The sequence below is a fragment of the Passer montanus genome, unplaced genomic scaffold (assembly GCF_014805655.1).
Source record: "Passer montanus isolate IOZ18808 unplaced genomic scaffold, ASM1480565v1 scaffold57, whole genome shotgun sequence".
NCBI classification, from domain to species: domain Eukaryota; kingdom Metazoa; phylum Chordata; class Aves; order Passeriformes; family Passeridae; genus Passer; species Passer montanus.
In genome coordinates, this window is record NW_024370705.1 from 2,168,174 (window position 1) to 2,191,201 (window position 23,028).

Below are 23,028 nucleotides of genomic sequence, written 5' to 3' on the forward strand. Positions count from 1 at the left end.
CAGACTGAAATGTCTGATGTCTAATATGAATGTCCTGGAGCCAGCTGGTGTCACTGCAAGCCCTAAGTCTGTATTTGACACATGCCATGGTATTTTTAGCTGGCCTGGCAGAAGGCTTAGAGCTGCCAGGTAGCTGTGGCCTGCAACTACTCTCCCAGGGTTGCTTTTCCTTCAGCAGGAATGGCTCCAGCTCTGCTTATTGTTTTGCAAAGCTAAATAAATGTACACCAGCATTAGCAGTAAATTATTGAAAGCTGGGAATCTTGAAGAAAGGGGGTTTGGGAATGGTGGTTGAAGACAGGAGCACGAGGTTGTTCCACAGCAGTGAAGCAGTGTGTGTTCTCCTGCTGTGAGTGCTCGCTCTGCAGCTGTTTTTCCACAGCACGGGTGTCTGGGCAGCTGGAGAGTCACAGGAATGGAAAATCTTGTGCAAGAGCTGAGAGCTCCCAGGGGCACAAGCAGGACCTGCCTCACATCCCCCAGCCGGGCTGTGGTTTCTGTGTCGCTGCGGGCAGTCACCGGCACAAGCCCGTGTGCGGCCGGGGTGAGGTGGCAGAGCCCAGCGAGACTTTGCCCCGGGTGCCGTGCCCGGGGTGAGGCTCGCCGGGCACCGGAGCCGGCTCTGCCGCCCCGCCCCGGCCGGGGCGGGCCCGGTGTCGGCGGGACCGGGGCGGCTTTATCAGCCCCGGCCGGGCCGGCAGCGACAGCGGCAGCGACAGCGGCAGGATGGGGCTGGAGCTGTACCTGGACCTGCTCTCGCAGCCCTGCCGGGCGCTCTACATCTTCGCCCGCAGCAACAACATCCCCTTCGAGTTCAAGCGGCTGCAGCTGGCCAAGGGTGAGCGGGGCCGGGGGTGGCAGCCGGGTGACCCGGGGTGTGCCGGGGTGTCCCAGCCCCGAGCCTTGGGGTGTCCCAGAGTCCCAGCCCTGGCTTTGGGGTGTCCCAGGGTCCCAGCCCTGGCTTTGGGGTGTCCCAGCCCCAGCTCTACAGGTGTCCCAGAGTCCCAGCCCTGGTCCTTGGGGTGACCCAGGGTCCCAGCCCTGGCTTTGGGGTGTCCCAGGGTTCCAGTCCTGGTCCTTGGGGTGTCCCAGGGTCCCAGCCCCGGCTTTGTGAGTGTCCCAGGGGTCCCAGCCCTGGTCCTTGGGGTGTCCCAGGGTCCCAGTCCTGGTCCTTGGGGTGTCCCAGGGTTCCAGCCCTGGACCTTGGGGTGTCCCAGGGTTCCAGCCCTGGACCTTGGGGTGTCCCAGGGTCCCAGCCCTGGTCCTTGGGGTGTCCCAGAGTCCCAGCCCCAGCTCTACAGGTGTCCCAGGATCCCAGCCCCGGGTCTTGGGGTGTCCCAGAGTCCCAGCCCAGGCTCTGCGGGTGTCCCAGGGTCCCAGCCCAGGCTTTGGGGTGTCCCAGGGTTCCAGCTCGGGCTTTGGGGTGTCCCAGCCCCAGCTCTACAGGTGTCCCAGAGTCCCAGCCCAGGCTTTGGGGTGTCCCAGGGTCCCAGCCCCGGCTTTGTGAGTGTCCCAGGGGTCCCAGCCCTGGTCCTTGGGGTGTCCCAGGGTCCCAGTCCTGGTCCTTGGGGTGTCCCAGGGTTCCAGCCCTGGACCTTGGGGTGTCCCAGGGTTCCAGCCCTGGACCTTGGGGTGTCCCAGGGTTCCAGCCCTGGACCTTGGGGTGTCCCAGGGTCCCAGCCCTGGTCCTTGGGGTGTCCCAGAGTCCCAGCCCCAGCTCTACAGGTGTCCCAGGATCCCAGCCCCGGGTCTTGGGGTGTCCCAGAGTCCCAGCCCAGGCTCTGCGGGTGTCCCAGGGTCCCAGCCCAGGCTTTGGGGTGTCCCAGGGTCCCAGTCCCAGCTTTGTGGGTGTCCCAGGGTCCCAGCCCTGGTCCTTGGGGTGTCCCAGGGTCCCAGTCCCGGTTCTGTGGGTGTCCCAGGGTCCCAATCCCAGCTCTGCAGGTGTCCCAGGGTCCCAGCCCCAGCTCTGCGCGTGTCCCGCTGCTCCCCAGCTCTTTCTCCACCCCCGGGGGCTGCTGGATTCCAGCCCGCGGGTGGAAGCGCGGGGTTGCTCACCGTTCCCATCAGTGTGAGGTGCTGAGGGAGGGTGGCGTGGCCCTCCTGCTGCAGAGGGTCCCTGGTGCCCACCCAAAACCAATACCTAATTCTGCAGTGCAATCCTGTAGTTGCAGTACTGATTTCAGTGCCTGTGCTCCTCTGCAGCAAGCAGGACTCTGCCAAGGCATGTGATAGCTTCGAAATCGGCCCCACCCAGCAGAAAATGGGTCTCTGAAAAACAGAGAGGCTTTTCTGAGAAGCGCTCAGGATGTGCCAGATCTGGGGCATTCCCCGTTTAGATGGGAAACAAAAAGCTGCAGAGGTGGGACATTGGTGTAGGGGCGAGGACAGCCGAGGTGTGTGGGTCTTGTTCAGGAATTCAACTCAGAAAAATGTGTGCTCTGGGAAGCTGAGAGCAGCCTTTCTCCTCTTGGCAGGGGTTACTCCCCTTGGGAGGCTCGTCATGCACCAGCTTGCTGAGCTGTCCCCGTGTGAAGGCAGGGCAGGGCAGGGGTAGGGCTCCCCTCTGGGGGCTCCACTGGCTCGGGTAGTTTGTAGTCTGGTTATTTTGGGGGTCGAGGACCAGCTTGAGAAGGCTGTGGAGCGAGACAGTGCAGCTGGCAGTAATGTGAGCAGTGAGAAATGAAGGGAGGGGGTTTAGTTGGGTTAAAACCAACTGATAACTGTTAGGAGCCCGTCCAAAGGTGTCTTTTCACCAAAGGAGATCCAAAGATCTGTATCTTCTTTCTTTGTAATTGAAGCTGGTAAAGCCTATCCTTCAAGCTCTTCAGATATCTGATGGATTTGAAATTAAGGTAATGCATTGGGCATAAAAAGGCCTCAGTAAGTAATGTTTAAAAACAATGAAAGATGAGAAGGCTCCTGGAGCTGAAATTGAGGAAGGAACAAAAGAGACTCCAACTTGAAAGAAACCTCAGACGTGTTGTGCTTGAGTCTTTGGGTGTTCCCCTGCACCTGAGCTGTGGGTTGGTTGTACCTTGCTGTGGCTTTACTCCCACTTGTCTCATAGCAAAAATTTTTGCAACTGTTTGTAGCTGGGGGCTGGCCCATCTTGTGTCCTTCCCCTTCTTTCCCAATAAATTAATTGTTGTGGTGAGACACTGGAGCAAAGGAGAGGAGACTGTCAAGGAATGAGAGCACCAAAGAAAAAGGAACAACTGAAATGCAAGGATAGGAGGAGAGAGAGGAAGGAAAGGGAATTAAATCACAGATTCCCAATGCTCTGTGCCCCTTGGGAATCTGCTTTTGGCCTGTGAATTTAAGATGGGTGATTTGGGTGCAGCTCCCATGCCATGGGGAAGCTCTGCAGGTGCTGCCACAGTGGGGGAGGCTCACTGCACTGGCACCTGACACTGCACAGTTTGTAAGGACAAGGTGAGGGAACAGACTCACAACTGAGCTGGTGGCTTAAATGGGATGTCCCAGAAAAGCTCTCAGCCCCCAGTGTGGCAGGTGTCAATGAAAGGGGTAGAAGTGAGAATGGGTGGGGATCACCTGGCATTCAAAGGACAGCTGAAGACCTGGAGTCTGCACACTTCATCTTTCTGAGAGGGGTAGGGGAGGTGGGCTGTGAGCCAATGACAGGGGAATAGTCACAAATCAAGTTTGCCAAGTACAGAAAAGCTAATTTTGTTCCCAGAGCATCTCCTCTGGCACACAGGTTCTCAGATGGCTCACACAGCAGGATGGGGCTCAAGGTTATTTACACATTAGAGAGGCTTCCAGGCAGCCACATGTGGCTGAACTGAGCGGGTGGAAAAGGCTGTCACAAACCAGTCACATAGAACAAGGCTTCTGGGACTGCTTTCAGGCAGAATGGAGTACACTGAGACCTTAGATGAACACAGCACCTTCTCCTGTCAGGTTCACTCTGCCTACCTTTTCGGGAGGACCTACAAGGTAGCTTAAAAGCGACCTAAAATCATATTTGCTCTTAGAAAAGATTGCAGGATGCACAGGAGCTAATTGAAAGATCTGTAAAGAAGTACCCATGGTTCTACGGGGAGGACCTACAAGGTAGCTTAAAAGTAACCTCACATCCATATTTGCTCTTACAAAAGATTGCAAGATGCACAGGAGCTAATTGAAAGATCTGTAAAGAAGTACCCATGGTTCTACATGGAATCACAGGAATTTATGTTCATCTGTGGACTTTAGAAAGTGTAGTTGAATATAAATTACATTATCTTCCAGAAAAAGGTGTCTGCTTTCTCAGTGTCCTCCCTTCCTTGGGGGAAAGGGTTAGTGAGATCCCTTTCCTCCAAGGTGCTTGGTGCTCCCCTGGGTTTGTACAGGACAGGTAGCTCCAGGCACAAGTGTGGGGTGGATAGAGCCCCCAGCTGTCAAGTGCTGTTGGTATGAAAGGACTCCCAACCATCCTGCCCTTGGTCCATAGGTGGGTCTGGTATGCAGGCAATAATCAGCTGATACCACAGGGCTGGCCCCTGCTCACCCTGCAGCACTTATTCATTGCTTATAAACTTGATACAAGACTTGATCTGTACACTCAAAACCAAGAACTTCAAGCTAGACAGTCCCCAAAAACTCCTCAGGTGTTTACAAGCAGGTCCTGAGTACCCCTGCCAAGTAAAACTCCTCATTTTCCTCCTCAGGGGAGCACAAGACAGAGGAGTTCCGGAAGGTGAATGTGCTGATGAAGGTGCCTGCTCTGAAGGATGGTTCTTTCACCTTAGCAGAGAGGTGAGGCTCAAATAAGCTCAACCCCCTGCTGCAGAGTTGTTTGTCCCAGTGTTGAACTGCTGGCACTCCAGTCCAGGCAGGTTCTTGTCTCCCTCCTGTTCTGTGTTCCACTTGCACATAACAAACCTGTGTTTCAAGAGAAGTTCTTACGTAAGCAACTTGAACAGCATTAATAGTAGAAAAAGCTGTGCTTGGAGCTGCTTTGCTGCTTTGTGGGCAGTGTTTCTGAGCTTAAATAGCTGTCCAGGTGTCCTGTCTCTGCCTGCAGCTGGGGGCTGTGGGCCAGTGCAGGAAATGTGACACAAAGCAACCACTGCTGGGTGGGCAGGCAGCGTGAAGCTCAGATTTGGTATAAGCTCATTCTGCAGCTTCTGTTTGCTCAAAACTGTACCAGCAGACCACTCCTGTCCTGCTGGGCAATTACTTGTATTAGATTGTGGTCCACAGGCAGCAGCAGCACAAACTCTCTCTTGTCTGTGCTGTGCCCTGCCTTCTACCTGACTCCCCGGGTTTGTGTGGCTGCTTGTCCAGCAGTGAAAAATTTTGGGAGAAAACAAAGGATGAGGTGCTTGAATCTCAGATGATCAGCTCACCAGTCTGTCTTGCTCTCTGGGCAGCATTGCAATCCTCCTGTACCTGGTGCAGAAGTTCAAGACTCCTGATCACTGGTACCCCTCCGACCTGCAGAAAAGGGCAAGGGTTGATGAGTACCTGTCCTGGCAGCATGTCAACATCCGTGCAAAGGGGAGCAAGCTCTTCTTAAGCAAGGTAAAACCATTATATATGAAAAATGAGGTGCTAAGAACTGTAGGTGAAATGGCCTGCCTGTCTGCAGGGCCTTTCTCAGCAAATGTACAAGCCAAGTGAGAGATAGCAACAAAACTGACTTGGCTGCTGAAGTGAGCCTCACTGGAGTAGTCTGGGTCCCTGCTGCTGCAAAGGTCCAGAGCAGGCACATGCTGGGGGAGCAGCTCCCCCAGACACAGCTCAGTGCTGGCTGCATGGAGGAAACAATCTCCCTCTGCAAAACAAAATGCAGGTGCTGGCAGATGGTACAGTCTTCCCTTTGATGCCTCGGGTTTATAGCTTTTCTATTTTCACATTCTGTGCTGCTTTAGTGTGTGGGTCTGGGCTTCATATTAGGGATGGTGAGATCTGCACAGAGCAGGGAGACAAAACAATTCCTGCTCCAGCTGGGGACCAAGGACAAATGATCCAAATCTCAGCCCCAAGAGCACAAACAACATGGGCTGAAGAGAGAAAAACGAGAAGGATGGGACTGCAGGGGCTGCAGCTGTAATTGGACAATTAACTCCAATATGCAAATGGAGCAGAACTGATCAAAGTGAGAGACCCCGTGAGGGGTAGGGGATTTTGTGACCATTTTGGGTTCACCTGGGGTGCAGCCCTGGCTGGGCTCTTGTGCTGCCCAAGGTATATTCATTGAGGCCTTTTAATAAATCCCTGCTTTATTCTTTAACTCTGTCCAGCCTCTGTTCTAGTTCAGGCTTCACAAGACATCACTTTGAGTGGAGACTCTTGTGGTTGAATTTTCAGGGTTCTAGGCAGCAGACAAGGAGAGGCTGGAAGTAATGACTGAAGTAATGACTGACATTAATATTAACCTGGCAAGGCTGATGAACAGCTCTGGCTGTTCTCATGCATGGCTGGTGAGGGATCCTCAGAAGGTGGCAGTGAGAGTGTGATGAGTAGATTTGGAAGGAAGCACATAAAAAGCAAGTTGTTTCTTCTCCCTGCCAGGTGTTTGTGCCTCTCATCACAGGCCACCCACTTCCTCCAGAGAAACTGGAGTTTATCACTGAGGACCTGAACGCTGCCCTGAAGCAGTTTGAGGAGAAGTTCCTGCAGGGCAAGCCCTTCATCGCAGGCAGCGAGGTCTCCCTGGCAGACCTGGTGGCACTGGTGGAGCTCATGCAGGTGAGCATCAACCCCAGCACTGCTGGATCTGGGAGTGGGGCTGTGGGCAGGCCAGGCCAGGGGGGCTGCACCCCCACCTCTGTAATGGCAGATCTTCCCTGGGGTTAAATCTTGCTCCTCTTTGACTTTGATCACAATTAATTTTACTGGGGAAAACCTACTTTGATGAAATAGTTCTTTCTATAGAAATATGGACAGAATTCATCAGGAAAGAAAGATAAATTACAAGCTAGGCAGCCAAATATTTGGAAGATCTGTGTTGGTGTGCATGGACTTCCATGTTCTGCATTGGATCATTCAGGGGTTGGCCATGGCAGAGCTCTTTGCTGCACATCCCAAGGGACAGCAGCTGCTGGGGGTGTCACCACTTGCCTCCTATGACCTAAGAGCCAGAAATGAGCTCCACCCAACACCATGGCTGTCTGCTGCCTTGAGCCAGAAGCATTTTCACTGGGTCCATCCCTGGCTAATGCCCTGTTTGCCTGACTCTGGGTGTGTCTCTGCAGCCCGTGTGTGCTGGCTATGACCTGTTTGAGGAGAGGCCCAAGCTGGCGGAGTGGCGCAGGCGCGTGGAAGAAGCCGTGGGGAAGCAGCTCTTCCAGGAAGCCCACCAGGACATCATGAACGTGAAGAACTTGACTGCTGATCAGCTCGCACCTGAGCTGATTGAGAATTTCAAGCAGCTGCTCCTAAAGATGAATTAGAGGGCTATGCTCTAATAAAATGGATTATTTTTCTGAAGGCTTATTGTAGTCTTTCAATGTTTCTTCTAAAAATCGTAAATACCATTTCACAAAATGCACTTCCCTTCATTCCCTTCATTCTGCAGCTCAGAAGGGAAGAAAAATACGTCTTAGATTGCCATGAGCAGCTTTTCCCTCTTGTCCACTGCAGCATGGGAAGTGTAGCCCTGTAAGGATTTCCTTTCTTGCTCCAGCACCACTGGATCTGTTTCAGAGCTGAGGTGATTCACTCTGTTGGGAGCAGGGGCAGTCAGAGCTGCCCTCCCACCTCAGCTCTGAGTTTTCCAGGCCAGAGCAAAGGTTTCCTGAGGCAGAACAGGTGCGTCTGAAACAAGGAAAAAACATTGTAGCAGATGGTTTTCGCTTTGCCAAGTGGAAACAGCCTGCTGGAAGATATTTTGCTCTTTAGGAAAGGGACAGGTCGGGACCCAGCCGCGGTGGGAGCCCTGCCAGGGCCCTTGGAGCACCTGGCCGCTAGATGCTGCTGCATCTCCTGTGAGAGCAGCGGGACCCAGCCCAGGAGCAGGGAGCCGTGCTGCTGCCCAAGGGATGCCTCCAGCTTCTGGCAGGGACAGAGTCAGTAAAGCTCCTCGCCCAAAGGTTCGTGCTACATTCTTCAAAGAACAGCCTGCACAGTGGAAAAAAGCTGCTTTTCTTGTCCAAGCTGCTGCAGACCACACGGTTCCCTCTGCAAGCCCCATCATGCTGTGTCCCTGTCCCAGAGTGGTTTGCCAGCACAGCAGAAACCATTGTGTGCAGGCTGCTGGCACGGGGTGCTGCTGGGGCTGGGCTGGCACTGGTGGCACAGGGAGCTGTGCTGGCCAGCCCCGCGTGAGCACAGAGCTTGGTACACGAGCTGGGGAGTGCCCCACACGTGGTTAATGCTCCACTGCTCCTCAGCCTCCTCAGAGCCTCCATAAAGCCAGGGGCTGCATTTGCCAGGCGTTGTAGCTCTGTTTGGATTTGTAATCGGGATCTGGAGGGAAGTGGACATCATGTCATCATCCACAGCTCTGCAGCACCCTCCACAGCATAGCCTGGGTCCCTTTGTGCTATTCCTGCTTTCCTGCTCTCCTGTCCCTGTGACCTCCCATTTCCAGGTGCAGGCCTCCACGAGGAGGGCTCCAGTTTGCAGAATTGTTTTCCTCCCCTCCTTGTTAAGCTGTGTTTGTACCTGGAAGTCTGTTTGTCTGTGCTGCTGGTTACACCATCCACTTGGAAGGCTGCACACTGTGCTGGGTGTGAGGTGTCAGTTGTCTGAATGTAAGTCAAGTTACTGCAGTGCCCAGAAATGGTGAATGTAGCTGCTCAAAGTCTCACACATTTTTTTCTGTTGGATCAACTGTTTTTGGGGAATGAGCCAGCTGGCTTTTCTGTTTGTTTTCTGAGTAAACCTGCCCTTTAGTTCAAAGGGCCACACAAACCACAGTCTGCATTGCACATGCCTGCAGGCTGAGCTACAGGAGCCCAGCAGGCTGGTGCCTTTACTTTCCATCTTTCCAACCTGCAGGAAATCCTCAGTATCAGTGATGAAAAGGCACATTTGCCCTCAAACTCTCTCCCTCTCGTGCTGACACATGCAGGGATATTTTTCTTCTTACCTGATTTGGTTTTATTGGTGAATTTGTTGAGAAGGGCCTGTTGCATGCCAGCCAGCAAAGCCAGGGACAGCAGCTCTGTCCTGGCCCTAGGAGTGCTTGCATGGCTGGAGCCTGAGCAGCAGTGCCTGACAGCCTCCCTGCTGCAGCTGCCAGAGTGCTGAGCCCCAGGAGGTGTTTATGTTGTACCACTTCCTTCCTCTAACTGCAGCCTTACCACACTCCCCAGCTGGGCTGCTCTGCACCCCTCAATTCAAGAGGTGCCTTTGCTGCCTTGCCCAGGCTGCCCAGCCTCCCTGCACTTTTGTACCCTGACTTTCAACTTCTCCCTTTCTTGGAGAGAGCAAACTTCCACCAGCATCACAAACATTTCCCACACTTTCTGTTCAAGTATAGGCAGAGCAGAGAAACAATCAAAACCAAGAGTCTTTTAGCACCCCTAATCTTGACAGATCTCAAAATGGACTTAAGAGCAAAGCCTTCTGTGACACACGTGTCCCTGCAGACTCTCCACACAGGGCTGCTCTGCATGCAAACCATTTCACAAGCCAAGGCAAATCAAGTGTCTTTTTAAAACTTTTTTATTTGCTATACTTGTAGTACAAAAGCTCCACCTAAGAGTCTTGAGCCAATTTTCTGCTTGTCAGAATGAGGCACAAGTTCCTTAAATTGTCACCCATTGTGCACTCCTGCAAGGACAGCTGGCTTCAAAACCAAGCTGGAGCTATGTTCAGAGCTGGCTCTCTGGTGCTCCTCCACTGCTGTTTCACAAAGGATAAATACACTTGCCTCACTCCAGGCTGCTCATGATGACAGGAAGGGATTTTAAGTTGTTTTCCCCACAGTTTCTGCCTGGTGTTTGTGCAGTGACCAGCGGCATTTTGAGCCCTTCCATTCCCACAGGACAAAGCACCTCCCTAGAGTAACTCCTTGGATGGCCACAGAGTTATAAAACAGATAAATCTGCCTTGTTTTTTGCTCTAAATCATGGAGATAAGGCTGCTCATCCTTGTACTTTGCCTTCTGCTATCCCTCCACCTCTGTATTTTGTTCCTTTGTGTCATTGGATCTTGTCTAGTTCCAGTTCCTAGATTGAAAGCCCTGGGAACTGCCTCCCAAAACCCAACAGGTTGTGCAAGAGTTTTGCTTGCCTTGGTACAAGGTCTGTCGAGTGTCTACTCCCCTCTAACCCTGAAAAGGGAGAGGGATTACACCTCCACTGTCAGCTTAATCGAACGTGTTTGATTCAACTTCCTCAACTCTTGCCAGGGCTGTTTGGAAATAAGTGAGAACCTGGTTCCAGTTCCTAGCTTGAAAGCAGAGGTGGGAGGGCAGCTGCCTCCCAAAACCCAACAGGTTGTGCAAGAGTTTTGCTTGCCTTGGTACAAGGTCTGTCGAGTGTCTACTCCCCTTTAACCCTGAAAAGGGAGAGGGATTACACCTCCACTGTCAGCTTAATCGAACGTGTTTGATTCAACTTCCTCAACTCTTGCCAGGGCTGTTTGGAAATAAGTGAGAACCTGTGACTTCTGGAATAAAATGAAGCTGTAGCACACAAATCAGGAGGAATGTTGAAAAAACAGAAAGACATCCTCAGACTTCTAAATTATTAAGAACTAAACTGCAAAACTTACTGCATTTTTTTCTGTCTTGTTCCTATTTCCTGGCAGAGAAAATAAGGACAGGGAAAATGGTCTTTGAGGTGATTGAGTCAAATGAAAATACGGTGCTATAATCACCAGCCTGGAGCCAGGAATAATCAATCAAATGCCCTATAACACAACCAGATAAAAATACCTCTTTGGTTATGTGGGCTGTGCAGTGCAGTCAGCAAATTGGAGAAAAACTTAAGGAAGGAACATTTCCAGGAGGCACATGAAAAGATCTTTGAAGTTCAGATAGGACTAATGGATCAACTGAACCATGAATAAAGGAGCAAAGTGAACCCACGCTGCTAATGTTGCTGCACACTGCTGAGATCAACACTCTTCTCAATGATCTCTCAGAGTATGGGCATGGGAGCACTTTGAAGCACAAAGACTTCTCTGACTATTACCTGTGCAGAGCCACTTTCATGCTCCTTTTCCCCAGTCCCTTTACATTTCAGGTTCCTTTGCACTGAAGGAGTTTGAACTCAAGCAGTGCCACAAGACTCCATGAGCCGTGGTCTCCAGCCTGTCAGTGCTGGGTGCAGTGCTCAAGAGGCTGAGCTGAGCTGCAGGGGAGGTGAAGGGGGTGCACAGCCCCTCTCCCTGGTCTGGCTGAGAAACTGAAAAATTCTTACAGTGCTCTTCTAAATCTGAAAGTTCTAAACCCCTGGAAATGTTCCAGTTTGTAATTTGTCTAGACCACAAGCTCCCAGCTCAGTACCCAAGCCTTTTCACAAGAAAAAGAGCAACTGATCCTCCAGCTCCCTCTCCCTGAGATTCCCATGGCTCTTCCCAAAGATCTGTACAAGCTCTCTGGCACCACACTGATAGCGAGGTGTCAGCACGGCTGAGGTGGGTTTGACTGGGGGTGACTTTGCCCTGAGTGCTTCAGCTGCTCTGTGTCACAGGTCCCACAAGTCCCTGTGCTCGGCAGCAGTCACCTTCCCGAATCACACAGCTGTGAAACTCAGCGCAAGTGACAAATACCAGGGAGAGGAAAGTCACTTTGAGTGAGTGTGCAGATGTAATCTCCACACAGAAGTCCTCCACACCTCACTGCCACTCAGATGTCACCTTGCAGCAGAGCCTATGTGACCAAAGAATTATGTTCTGAACACAAAGCCCTACTGAGCCCTGGCGGTGCGTGATTAACACTGCCTTAGAGGACATTGTGCAAAGGCCCTGTCTGCAGCGTGGCACAGCCCTGCAAAGTGTGTTACAAAACTCAGCGTTTGCCTTGTGAAAGTCGTAGTGGGGTGCTGTGGGTGAGCGCAGCTCCCGAGCCCCTGCAGTGCCAGCCAAGCTGTGGAGGGGAGTGACAGCCCCTTCTCCCTTACTGCTGAGTGCCAACCTTTGAGGGTGGCAATTGACCGCTACTCGTGTCACTACTGGCGTTCCCTGAAGGGAAATGAATGAACAGGGCGGCAGCCGCAGCGGGCCAGGGCCGCCTGGCGCTGTGGGAAGGGAACTCTGTGACCCTGCCCCGGCTCCGGCCGTGCCTCCCTGCCCCTGCCCGGCCGGGTGGGCTCTCCTGGGGCACTCTCCAGTGCTGTGCCCGGAGGAGAGCGGCGTCCCGCGGTGCCCCCGGGCACAGACCCCGCTGCCTGTGCCCCCGCCCCGCTCGGCCGGGGGAGGGAAGGAGGGAGGGACGGACGGACGGAGGGACGGACGGAGGGCAGCTCCCGCCCGGCGCGGCTCGGCCCCCGCCGGCCCAGGCAGAGCCGCGGCAGCTCCCCGCAGGGTCGGGATGGGGCTGGAGCTGTACCTGGACCTGCTCTCGCAGCCCTGCCGCTCCATCTACATCTTCGCCCGGAGCAACAACATCCCCTTCGAGTTCAAGCACGTGGAGCTGTTCAAAGGTGGGGCGGGCGGGCCGGGGCGGCGGGGCCGGGGCGGCCCGAGGGCTCAGCGCCTCTCTTGGCTCTTGGCAGGCTCGGTGCTGGGGAAGAAGCCGGCGGCGGGGAGCGGAGCGGAGCAGCCCCGGGCAGGTGAGGCCGGGGCAGGGCGCGGGAGGGGCCCCGCGGGCGATCCCGGCGGGGTTTGCTCTCACGGACCCCGGGGGAAGCCTTCGCCTGCCGGCACAGGAGCTGCAGCGTGTCCCGGAGCCCGTGAGAGGGAAGGAGCGCTGCCCGGGCCAGCCGGGGACGCTGGATCCCCGCGCTGCCAGGCGCGTTTCACCGAGCAGCTCCAGCTCCCAGAGCAGGCTCGGAGCTCTGCTGCATCTATTTTTGTGGCTCTCCAAGGAATGTTCCTCTAGCCATTTCTAGCAAATTAGTCACACTGACAGCGGAGCAGTGCTCTGGGAATGCTGTAATTTGTGGCAACACTGTTCAGGCTCCTCCAACTGTGTGACTGCTGGCCAGCTAAATGTTGCATTTTCCTGTAAATTGTTACTTTTGTGCCTAAGGCAAGGCACGTTACTTCGAAACCCTCGGTTGAGGATTAGATGATTAGGCAGGTATGTGATTGGCAAATAGAGTAGGATTTCCCCCCCCCCCCCGCTTCTATTTCCATAAAATCTTCTCCACTGCTCTTTTCACCCACCAATAAACCTCCTTCTCTGCACTATGACTTGGGCTTAAGATTTCCTCATGTGTGCAGCCTGCCCTGCTTTCTGACTGTGGATACCCTGCTTGTTAAAGTTAGACCTCAAAGCCCAGCAATACACACTGTGTGTGTATCTATATATATAAATCTATACCTCCATCCATCCTTGGGAGTCATCAAGAACTGATTACTCCACATACAATTGATTTACTTGACCTGTAAGTCAAGCCAACATCACAGGAATGATAAAGATGGACCCCCAATACCACCACACAAAAAAGGCTGGCTCTGCTGGCTGGAAGAGAGGCACAAGCTTAAATTCTGCTAAAAACAAATGTTGGTCTCTATTTTCATACAATAAGCAGTGGGTCCCAATGAAGCAGCCTGGAGTTAGTGTTCATACCAATGTATGTACCAGTTCACAGCTCAGTCAGAGTTCTCAGAACTGGTCTTTTATGTCTATCTACAAACCAAAGTAACTGATTCCATCCCCAGGCTGTGTCACAGACACTGACCTACTGTCCAGCCTGCTCTAATGACAAGGTAGCTCCGTCAGGGAACAAATATGCTCAGTATTCCTGCTAGAATTGCTGTATGATGAAAGCTCTCTGAAATCTCATTCAGGCTGCCCTCACCCATTGCTTACTTCTCATGTCCTTGTTTCTTAGTTCCCTGCTGCCCTGGATAATAAACACAGACAGCAGCACAACCAAACAGCTGGGTCTGACGAGGGACTGCTCATTAGCTGCAAGCATTGCTGACTGGCAACTTTCTACTGCATTTTTCCAAAGACCAGGTGAACACTAGAGATCTCACCAGAGCTGGGTGTGTGGTGACCACTGGCCTTTGGGGCCATTCTAAAAGCACAAAACAAAGCACCTTCCCTGAGCAACTCCTTGCGTAAGAGTAGATTTACAAATATTTGCCTCGCTGTTTCTGTGATACAAATCATGGGGATGAGACATCCTGTACTTTGCCCACTTCTGGACATTTTTATTTTTGTAGTAAATTTTCTCAGTTATTAGGCTTAACTTGCACTTTCTGTCAGACTATTGTTTTCAAGAAGCCCTGCCTAGCGTTTCCTACCACTCTTGACAGTGTTGCTTGGTTCTGCTGTGCAGAAGCCATATCCACAGCAGGCAGCCAGAGACTTTTCCTAATGAAAGGGAAAATGTGGATTTGAATGCCTTCAAATAGCAGATGAGTGTAAACCTTAGTCTCTGATGAAGCTACTTACACTGGAATAAAAAAAACAAAAAACACTTCTCAAAGAAGAAACAAGGTAGAAGCTAGTCAGCTGGAAAGGAGAACAAGTGGTAGTGTATCCTCTGCTTGATTTAACTCATTATGTGAAATAGATATAAGGGAACACAGTCTGTAATTGTAATGCAGCAACCTGCCTTCTCCCACCCTTCCCAAACCAGCTGCAAATAAACTTGTCTGTCCAGAGGCTGGTTTTATTTCCCAGAGACTATTTTCTACTGCACATTTGTCCAGCAATGTAGACACTGACACTGCTTCCTCAATGGGTACAAATAGTTCTTAGAGATGGAGGTCACTGTAAGTTAATGATCCTTTTTCTTGTCTTTTTTTTGAACAAAGGGAGTTTTGTACAAGCCCTCCTGCTGGTCATGCTGATTTGATCAGGATTAGCACTTTAATTGTCATGTCTCCTCAGGAGAACTTAAAACAAGCAAAGCAAACAAATTCCTCACAGCTTTTCTCACTCAGGTGTTCCTGGGCTGTTGTGCAATTCCCTGGCATTTAACTGCAGACTGGCAGGTCTGGTGCCAGCAGTGGGAAACTGAAAGCCTGATTAGATAGTCAGCTGTTAATTCCTCCAGGGGACTGTGGAGTTTAAATTCTCACAGAATGGTGTCTTCCTCCTGTGTTTTCCTGTTAGAAGTAGGTTGATGTGCAGAGCCAGGAGTAACACAGAGTCAGGAGCAGGGGAGGGTTGAGGTGTCTGAGCTTCCCTGCCCCTAGCCAACTCTGTCAGTAAGTTCTGCAAGTATCCTGGTACCTGAGTCAGGCAAGAGAACCCTGTTAGAAAAATCAGAATATAAACTGCTCCATGCCACATGGCCAGCCTGAGCCTGCTGCCTCTGCAGACAGCTCTTATGCTGACTCTGCCATTTCACTGCCTTTCACTTGTGAGCTGTGACCCTACTGGGAAAACCTCACACAATTCACTGATCATCCAGCTGGCTGCAGGTATTTCATTTATAATGCATTGGCAGATACACTTCTAACCTCAGACTTGTCTGTTCATGTTCTTAGGGCCATCAAACAGTGAAGGTGCAAGCAAAGTCAGCCTCTTGAAGAAAGTACCAGCACTGAAGGATGGAGACTTCACCCTTGCAGAATGGTAAGAACTCAGTCCTGAGACTTCCTTGGGTACCAGCAGTCTGTGCTGCATTCAGAAGATGTCATTCCCATGGGATAATTAAGGATCACAGAATATATGATCATGCTGGTTATTTTTAATAGTATAACCTCATTTGATCTCTTTCCACTTTCCGTTTGAATTATCTTTCAGAATGTAAACAACTCAGCTGACTTAGCTTCTTCATCTCACCCTGAATGCACTTACCTCAAAATGGGATTATAAACACTTCTGGGAGATGTTTAAAGCTTACAAAAATCCCTTTCACCCTAGGAAAAGAAATCCCTTTTACTCTAGGAAAGAATTCTGTTTATATGAATTAGTCATAAAGGCTGAGAGAACATCTGCACAGATAAAATTTAGGCTTTACATCAAAAGATTATTATGGAGACTGGTTAATGATGTCATAATGCTGAAACAATTGACCTATAGCAGTATCAGCATGGCAGGGGTGTCTGCATTTTCTTCCATTTTGTCAGCACATTTTCTGTGGCTTTTTTTTGGTAGTAATAACCTAAGTATTGTTGCAGATGACTTAAGATATTTTTCCATCTGACTTCTGCCAGTTAGTGAAAGTATGAACATCCAGACACAAAACACAAAAAGATTCTGTAGGGTTTCCTTGCTGAGACTTCCTCTGACTTCAGTGGAAGCTGCATGCTGGAGACAGACCTGTGAAAAGGCAGCAATAACCCATCAGGGAGTTTCATTTCATACACAGGCACAGAAATAGTGCAGGTCTCAGAGAGGTGGGTCAGAATAGGCAAGGAGCAAGTGGAGTCACCATCACTGACAGATGATCATGGAGGTTTATTGTTTGTTTACCCCAGTGTATTTACCCCCAGTACTGTCCAGCAGCACTATAAAACAGTGCTGTGATTTTCCAGGTTAAAGTTTTCATGGAAGCTGAGGTGATTCAGGGCCACTGATGCCAACATTGAATGAGATGATTGAATTGATTGATGTCAACGTGAATTAGATGCCTTTATACGGTCCCTAGACTCCACTGGAAATCCTGATCTGAATGTCTTTTAGTGGAAGCAGTAGGCTGAGAAGGAGCAGAGAGGGATCTTAGACAAGAGCGTTCTGCCTGACCCTTTCTTGTCTCTGCTGGGGCGTGGGCAGCACTGCCATCCTGCTGTACCTGAGCCGCAAGTACAACACTCCTGACCACTGGTACCCCTCAGACATCCAGCAGCGGGCCCGTGTGGATGAGTACCTGTCCTGGCACCACGCCAACATCCGGGCCAACGCTCCCAAGACCATGTGGATCAAGGTAAGGAGACTGAGTGTAAAAACTTCAGTGATGTTGTCCTGGGAGAGTACTGAGCGTCTTAACAGCCCCAGTTCAGAGTTTTTAGTGGAAGCAGTAGGTTGAGAAGGAGCAGGAGAGGGAGCTTAGACAAGAGCGTTCTGCCTGACCCTTTCTTGTCTCTGCTGGGGCGTGGGCAGCACTGCCATCCTGCTGTACCTGAGCCGCAAGTACAACACTCCTGACCACTGGTACCCCTCAGACATCCAGCAGCGGGCCCGTGTGGATGAGTACCTGTCCTGGCACCACGCCAACATCCGGGCCAACGCTCCCAAGACCATGTGGATCAAGGTAAGGAGACTGAGTGTAAAAACTTCAGTGATGTTGTCCTGGGAGAGTACTGAGCGTCTTAACAGCCCCAGTTCAGCGAGACTGTTGTGATGAAACAAAACCTGGGCTGTTCCTAGCTGAAAATTGTGAGAATCTATAAAATCAGAGGGTTTTGGGAAAGCTGCAAAAGGTAGGCTTCAGAGATAGCAGAAGTGTGATTGGAGCTAAGCAGTAGCTTAGTCAGATATGTCAGATAGTCAGCAGAAAAATTATGTAAGAAGTAGAAAGTAAGGACAAATAGAAAAATGGTCTGTGTATTAATGCTTGGCTAGAATAACTCCCTAAGCTGCAGAAAAATCTATCTAGCAAGATATTAGGAAACTCTACGCTTAATAATGGAGCTCTGTGCATTGTGTTTTAAGGCTTACAAACAGGTATTGTATTCTAAACAAGCAAGCATTGTTTAACCGAAGGTATGGGTGTTTATAGTGGTTGGATAGAACTGCTGTCAGTATGCTTTTGCTTTGTGTGATTGGTCAAAAAACTTTTAAAGTAAATTGTAACATTAAGTTCTTGGTCTGCTGCCTGGGATGTGAGCTGCTGGCATCTTCCCATTGTCATAACCATGTAATGAGGCTGATGCTGGAAAATAAAATAGCTCGTAGTGGTTGGATAGAACTGCTGTCAATATGCTTTTGCTTCATGTGATTGGTCAAAAAACTTTTAAAGTAAATTGTAACATTAAGTTCTTGGTCTGCTGCCTGGGATGTGACCTGCTGGCGTCTTCCCATTGTCATAACCATGTAATGAGGCTGATGCTGGAAAATAAAATAGCTCAAGAAGCATTCCTCAGCAGTCCCATCCTGCTCGTGATTTGTACACAGCCCCCAGCTGGCAATAAAAGGAGATGTTGGGGAGTGAGCTGTTCCAAACTGATCGACATCAGGACCTGGCAAAAGCAGATTTGGACATTTTGTTTTTTCCCTTAAAGAAGGTCTGGTACAGAAGGTCTCAAACCCAACAGACTTTCATTGCCTGGATTTGTGAGCGAATATGTAACAGACTTATTGCTTCCAAGGGCCTCCCCTCCCTGCACAGCTGTGCAGAGTGTGCACACAGGCACAGTTTGGCTTGGGTGAACATGTGTTTTGTTGCTGGAAGCAGAAAGACTTGCATTCTTCACACAAGTTCTGCAACCTCCTAAGGGTGGAAATCCAGAGGGAGTCTTCTGTTTCCAGCACACTTATGTGATTCTCTGAAATAGGCTCAGGGACAGAGAGCAGAGAGACACTGAGAGGCAGATTTTCTTTACTCAGTGTAGTCAGGCCAATTTACCTGATTCATCCTGAGCCAGAAAATCATTTAGTATCAGATGATTTTTCTGGACACCTATTTACAGCTGACTCACCAGACAGTTAATGCAACCATCCCTAGAGAGACCTAGGTGCAAGTATAAATCTGTGAGGACAGCTGGTATGGAATTTCAGATGAAATCAGGATTGCTAGTAAACAGGTAACTTCACTCCTCTCTTGTAAAGTTGCCATTGCTTGTGCCTAACAAAGCATATCAGGACTCATTTATCTTCTTGAATTTATTGGTATTTGATTTTTGGGCTATAGAGTACAGAGAATCAATTCAAATATGAGGCAGATTCATACCAGAAGCAGTTTCTTCCAGCCTCTGCAGGCTGTCACTGCAGTGCTCCAAGGGAAAGAAATCCAACTAATTGCTGCTGATGGTGTAATAGCCCAGATGCAGAAAAGGTCCTCAGAATAACTGTAAATATGGAAACATATAAAGCCACCATGTAAAAGAAGCATATTAACTAGAGATGGGAGAAGATAGACAGCCCTGAGATAAGGAGAAGGAAGAAGATGCTGTTTCAAGTGATTTTACCCAAAGATCCTATCATGCATAATTAGAACCACTTAGGAAGAGAACTGGCCACAAATTTTCTGATGAAATGGATTCCACATGTATTTGGCCAAAATCCTGGCTTGGATTAAGCAATCCCAAGCTGAATTGCTGAACATACTAGCAGTAAGTAGAAATTCAGTTCACTTGCACCGATTGAAATTTGTGTTTATAATTTTGATTCTCTAAACAAACTGCACTTCTTTAGCTGTGGAAGGTGAAGGCAGCACAGCTGTGAAATACTGGGGGCTCCAGTGATGCAAACACCTCTGTGACTGGTGAAAAATACTCTGGAAAGGCAACAATCCCCTATGTGGTATTCACATTCTCTGAATAGAGAGACACATAATTCTGTCTCCCAGGATTTTTCCTGGAGAAGGCAGTGAGAAGCTCAGAGAAGAGAAAATAATTCTTATCTCTATTTGCTGTGCCTGTTGTTTGGCACACGTGGAATGTGTTATGGAGATTGTTTACCCAGAGTGATTTGTTAATTGGACACTGTGAGGGTTGTTTGATTGATTGGCCAGTTGAGTCAAAGCTGTGTCCTGACTGTCTCCAGACAGTCATGGGTTTTTCTTTAGTATCTTTGTAGTATAGTATCTTTATATTCTTTATATCTTTTGAGTATAGTATCTCTCTAGTATGTAATTTAGTATAGTATTAGTGTAATATAGTATAGCTTAATAAAGCAATTGTTCAGCCTTCCAAATCATGGAGTCAGAGCACATTATTCCCTGGCTGGGGCATTGTCTGTTTCTACTGGACCCCCTGTGCCAGCAGGTCTGTGCAGACACAAGGACTGCATTTCTGTGATTGCTCCAGAAAAATTTCTAGTGGTTTAAAGAGTGATGCTTTAAGCCACTGAAAGGTTTGTGTAAAAATGGTGTTGACCACTTCCAGCCTTGCTGGCTGCTGTCACACAGAGGAAGCCATTTCTGTCTCTCCAGCCAGTGTTGATGAATTCTAGTCCTTCCAATGCTCCTGCCACAGGCACTGGCATTCCCTCCTCTCCATCACCCTGCAGGACAGGCAGCTGCCTGCAGCACCCAGTTCCACAGCAGGGTGGATGGCTCCTGGGCAGCTGCTGGTGGCACAGAGCATGTAGCAGGGGTGACTGTGGCAGAGCTGTGTCTTCCCTGGAGCTGTTGCCCATTTTTCTTTTGTAGCCCAACGGGGTGGAGTGGGCAGGCACAGCTGCCAGGAACAAAGTGAGGTGAGGATCCTTGATTTTGTTCCTCACATTGCTGCTGATAAGCTGGAGGTCACTGCTGTGGCAGGTCACACTTAGGACTGCTGGTGTGCTCTCTGTCCAGGAGCTCTGTGGAGCTGCCACAGCCCGTGAAGCTCTGCCACCCCCTCCTGTGGCTTTATTGCAGGGCACTGATGGTCATGGGGTGTGACTTCAATGACTGCTACCAGAGAAGATGGTCATGTGTGCTGTTATGTCCCTTCTCTCCTCAGGTGTTGATTCCCCTCTTCACAGGGCAGCCACTGCCCTCGGAGAAGCTCCAGGAGGTTATGGAGGGGCTGTCCACTTCCCTGAAGCAATTTGAGGAGAGGTTTCTGCAGGACAAGGCTTTTATCATTGGGAGTGAGATCTCCCTGGCAGATCTTGTGGCCATTGTGGAACTGATGCAAGTGAGTGCCTGGAGCATGGTGAAGAAGCACAAGGGAAAACAGATGCTGCAGAGCAGGGAGGGGGCAGCACGTGGTAACTCTTCACTAGCAGGAGAAGTGAAGGCATATTTTGGCAGAACTGGCCTAAGACAATGGGGAGAATGTGGGAGTGGGTTCAGAACAGCAATGAAAATCAAAAAAAAAGCTGGCTGCAACAGATCTCTTTTGTTTCTCATCTGTAGCAATAACCTTTTCTTCATTCTTTATCATTACTTTCTTTTTAACCTAAGAAGGAGGTAATGTATATAAATGAGAAGCAATAGCAGACAGGTCTGATGAAATAAGACAACCATATAGGAATATTTCTATCATTGAAGAATATAATACTTGCCCGTGCCATGTCTGGAAGATGAAATAATTAATCTCAGAGGCAATCAAATTAAGTTTGTTACAAACTGATTTTTCCCTGCCAGGCCACTAGGGCCTGGATCCTGCAGCCCAGCAGTGATTTCCTTTTCCCAGTTCAGTGTCCAGACTGAAAACCAGCACTTCTGCTTCTGTACACTGTGTTCCAGAGAGAGGCACAGGCAGAAAGCAGAAGGGGGGTAGATAATATTAGTTAGGCACTGGTTCAGTTAAACACTTCACATATTGTGCTGGGTGTTGCTGTATAATCCAACACTCTCTACTGCAAAACTGGGCAGTGATCCCTGGAACTGCCATCCCACCACATCTTCAGTGCTGTGGCTGAAAATCACTCACAGAATGGGGTCACCTGTGCTGCCCTAAACAGCTATTCCAGCACCCAGGAACTGATGCCCTTTAAAATACAGGTTAGTTTTTGTGCTCCCCAGACAGGTACACCAACCAGAGATTTCCCTCCTTCCTACTGCTGCTCCATGAGCTCTTCCTTTTTTCCCCCTTTACCTGCAAGTATCCTTTTAGTGCCTGTTGTCTCAGCAGAGAAGTGACTGCCCCAAGCCTCACTGTTGCTCTCTCCTTTCTGCAGCCTGTTGGAGTTGGTTGTGACATCTTTGAAGACAGACCCAGGCTGAGGGAGTGGCGCAGGCGGGTGGAGGATGCTGTGGGGAAAGAGCTTTTTTTCCAAGCCCATGAGATGATCCTCAATATCAAAGAACTGAGCAATATTCAAATTGATCCACAGCTGAAAGAGCAACTGGCACCTGTGTTGATGAAGATGTTGAAATGAATTAACCTATCTTAGCATTTTTCCTGCCTTTTTTTTCTTTTTAACTTCTCTGACATCCAGTTCTCCATGTAACTGGAAAGAGCACTGTAATTCTAACACAGAAATTGCAGAGTGGCCCAGGTCTTTCTTGTATCTTTGGGGGTGGAAGCTGGGGAATGTTTAAGACCTAAAACATTAAATTTATACAGAAGGCTGAGGCCCTACAGGTCACTTAACATGCATCTGGATTTTATTTCAGTGTCAGTCTTCTCAGAGATGATAGAGACAAGAATGGTATTTCCTGACAATTCAAGCCAGCCTACAAATTGGGAATGTTAAAGAACTGAATAGGATAAGGATCACTGTTTCCTATTTTAACATTTGTACTGCAAAGTGTGTCTGATCCTCATCTTCCCAGCATGTGTCTGCACAGACAAGTAGAGCACAAAGGTACTTCACAAAAGTGAAAAAAAAAAAATTTAAAGGTTTCTTATTGTTGAGGCATCTTGCTTGACTGTCCATGTACATTCCACACTTCCTTTTCCCTTGAAGTTCCTTTGAGAAATTTCTTTGTATTTCTACAACGATGAATCTTTGTAATTCTTCACTTCAACTGCTTCTTTGGATTTCTGAAAGCCTGGCTTCTGTTGGTGTTCTGTCTACCAGTACATGTGTGGCAGCAGCTGTTCTTGCAGATTCATGCTGCTGGTGGCCACCAGCAGTTATTCCATACCTAAAAACCCAAGTTGATATTATATAGGGAGTACCCTGAAAGAATGCATTCACAGTGTTTTTGTGAAAGAGAACATAACAGTACACAAATTGGATTTTTTCTATGGTAATACTGTAATAGCACATTTCTCCTAGGAAATGCAGAGAGCGAATAAATGCAGACATGCTCTTCTGAGACTGTTTTGGATGGAAGTTCACCAAGTAAGTCACCCAGTGCAGCTGAAGTAATAAGAGATTTTGTGGCATTGAGCAACACATGCATCACAATAAAAGGGCAAAGAGTTGTTTTGGAGCTTTTGGGCTCTTTTTCTTGGCTGTTTGTTTCTGCTCAGTTATAGTTCAAATGCAAAATCCTTTTGTATTGCAGCACAATT

General features: G+C 49.6%; 2 protein-coding genes across 2 annotated transcripts; both read left to right on the forward strand.

Annotated features, from left to right (window-relative positions):
- The first annotated feature begins 496 nt into the window (after positions 1–496).
- On the forward strand, positions 497–7,437 carry LOC120510324 (glutathione S-transferase theta-1-like). Its single transcript, XM_039726052.1, has 5 exons — positions 497–838; positions 4,671–4,758; positions 5,376–5,526; positions 6,520–6,696; positions 7,203–7,437. The coding sequence occupies exons 1-5, from the start codon at positions 727–729 to the stop codon at positions 7,398–7,400; spliced, it is 726 nt and encodes a 241-aa protein (XP_039581986.1). The 5' UTR covers positions 497–726; the 3' UTR covers positions 7,401–7,437.
- Positions 7,438–12,355: 4,918 nt separating this feature from the next.
- LOC120510331 (glutathione S-transferase theta-1) lies at positions 12,356–22,946 on the forward strand. The gene is made up of 6 exons (XM_039726081.1): positions 12,356–12,545; positions 12,618–12,674; positions 15,514–15,601; positions 16,745–16,895; positions 20,578–20,754; positions 21,743–22,946. The coding sequence occupies exons 1-6, from the start codon at positions 12,434–12,436 to the stop codon at positions 21,941–21,943; spliced, it is 786 nt and encodes a 261-aa protein (XP_039582015.1). The 5' UTR covers positions 12,356–12,433; the 3' UTR covers positions 21,944–22,946.
- The last annotated feature ends 82 nt before the right edge of the window (positions 22,947–23,028 follow it).

Excerpts from the sequence above, each read along its gene's own strand:
- LOC120510331 (XM_039726081.1), top strand. The coding sequence starts at position 12,434 with ATGGGGCTGGAGCTGTACCTGGACCTGCTCTCGCAGCCCTGCCGCTCC. Across the intron at positions 12,675-15,513 it reads AGCGGAGCAGCCCCGGGCAG|GGCCATCAAACAGTGAAGGT; the intron begins GTGAGGCCGGGG and ends TCATGTTCTTAG. Across the intron at positions 15,602-16,744 it reads GACTTCACCCTTGCAGAATG|CACTGCCATCCTGCTGTACC; the intron begins GTAAGAACTCAG and ends GGGCGTGGGCAG.
- LOC120510324 (XM_039726052.1), top strand. The coding sequence starts at position 727 with ATGGGGCTGGAGCTGTACCTGGACCTGCTCTCGCAGCCCTGCCGGGCG. Across the intron at positions 4,759-5,375 it reads TCTTTCACCTTAGCAGAGAG|CATTGCAATCCTCCTGTACC; the intron begins GTGAGGCTCAAA and ends CTCTCTGGGCAG. Across the intron at positions 5,527-6,519 it reads GCAAGCTCTTCTTAAGCAAG|GTGTTTGTGCCTCTCATCAC; the intron begins GTAAAACCATTA and ends TCTCCCTGCCAG.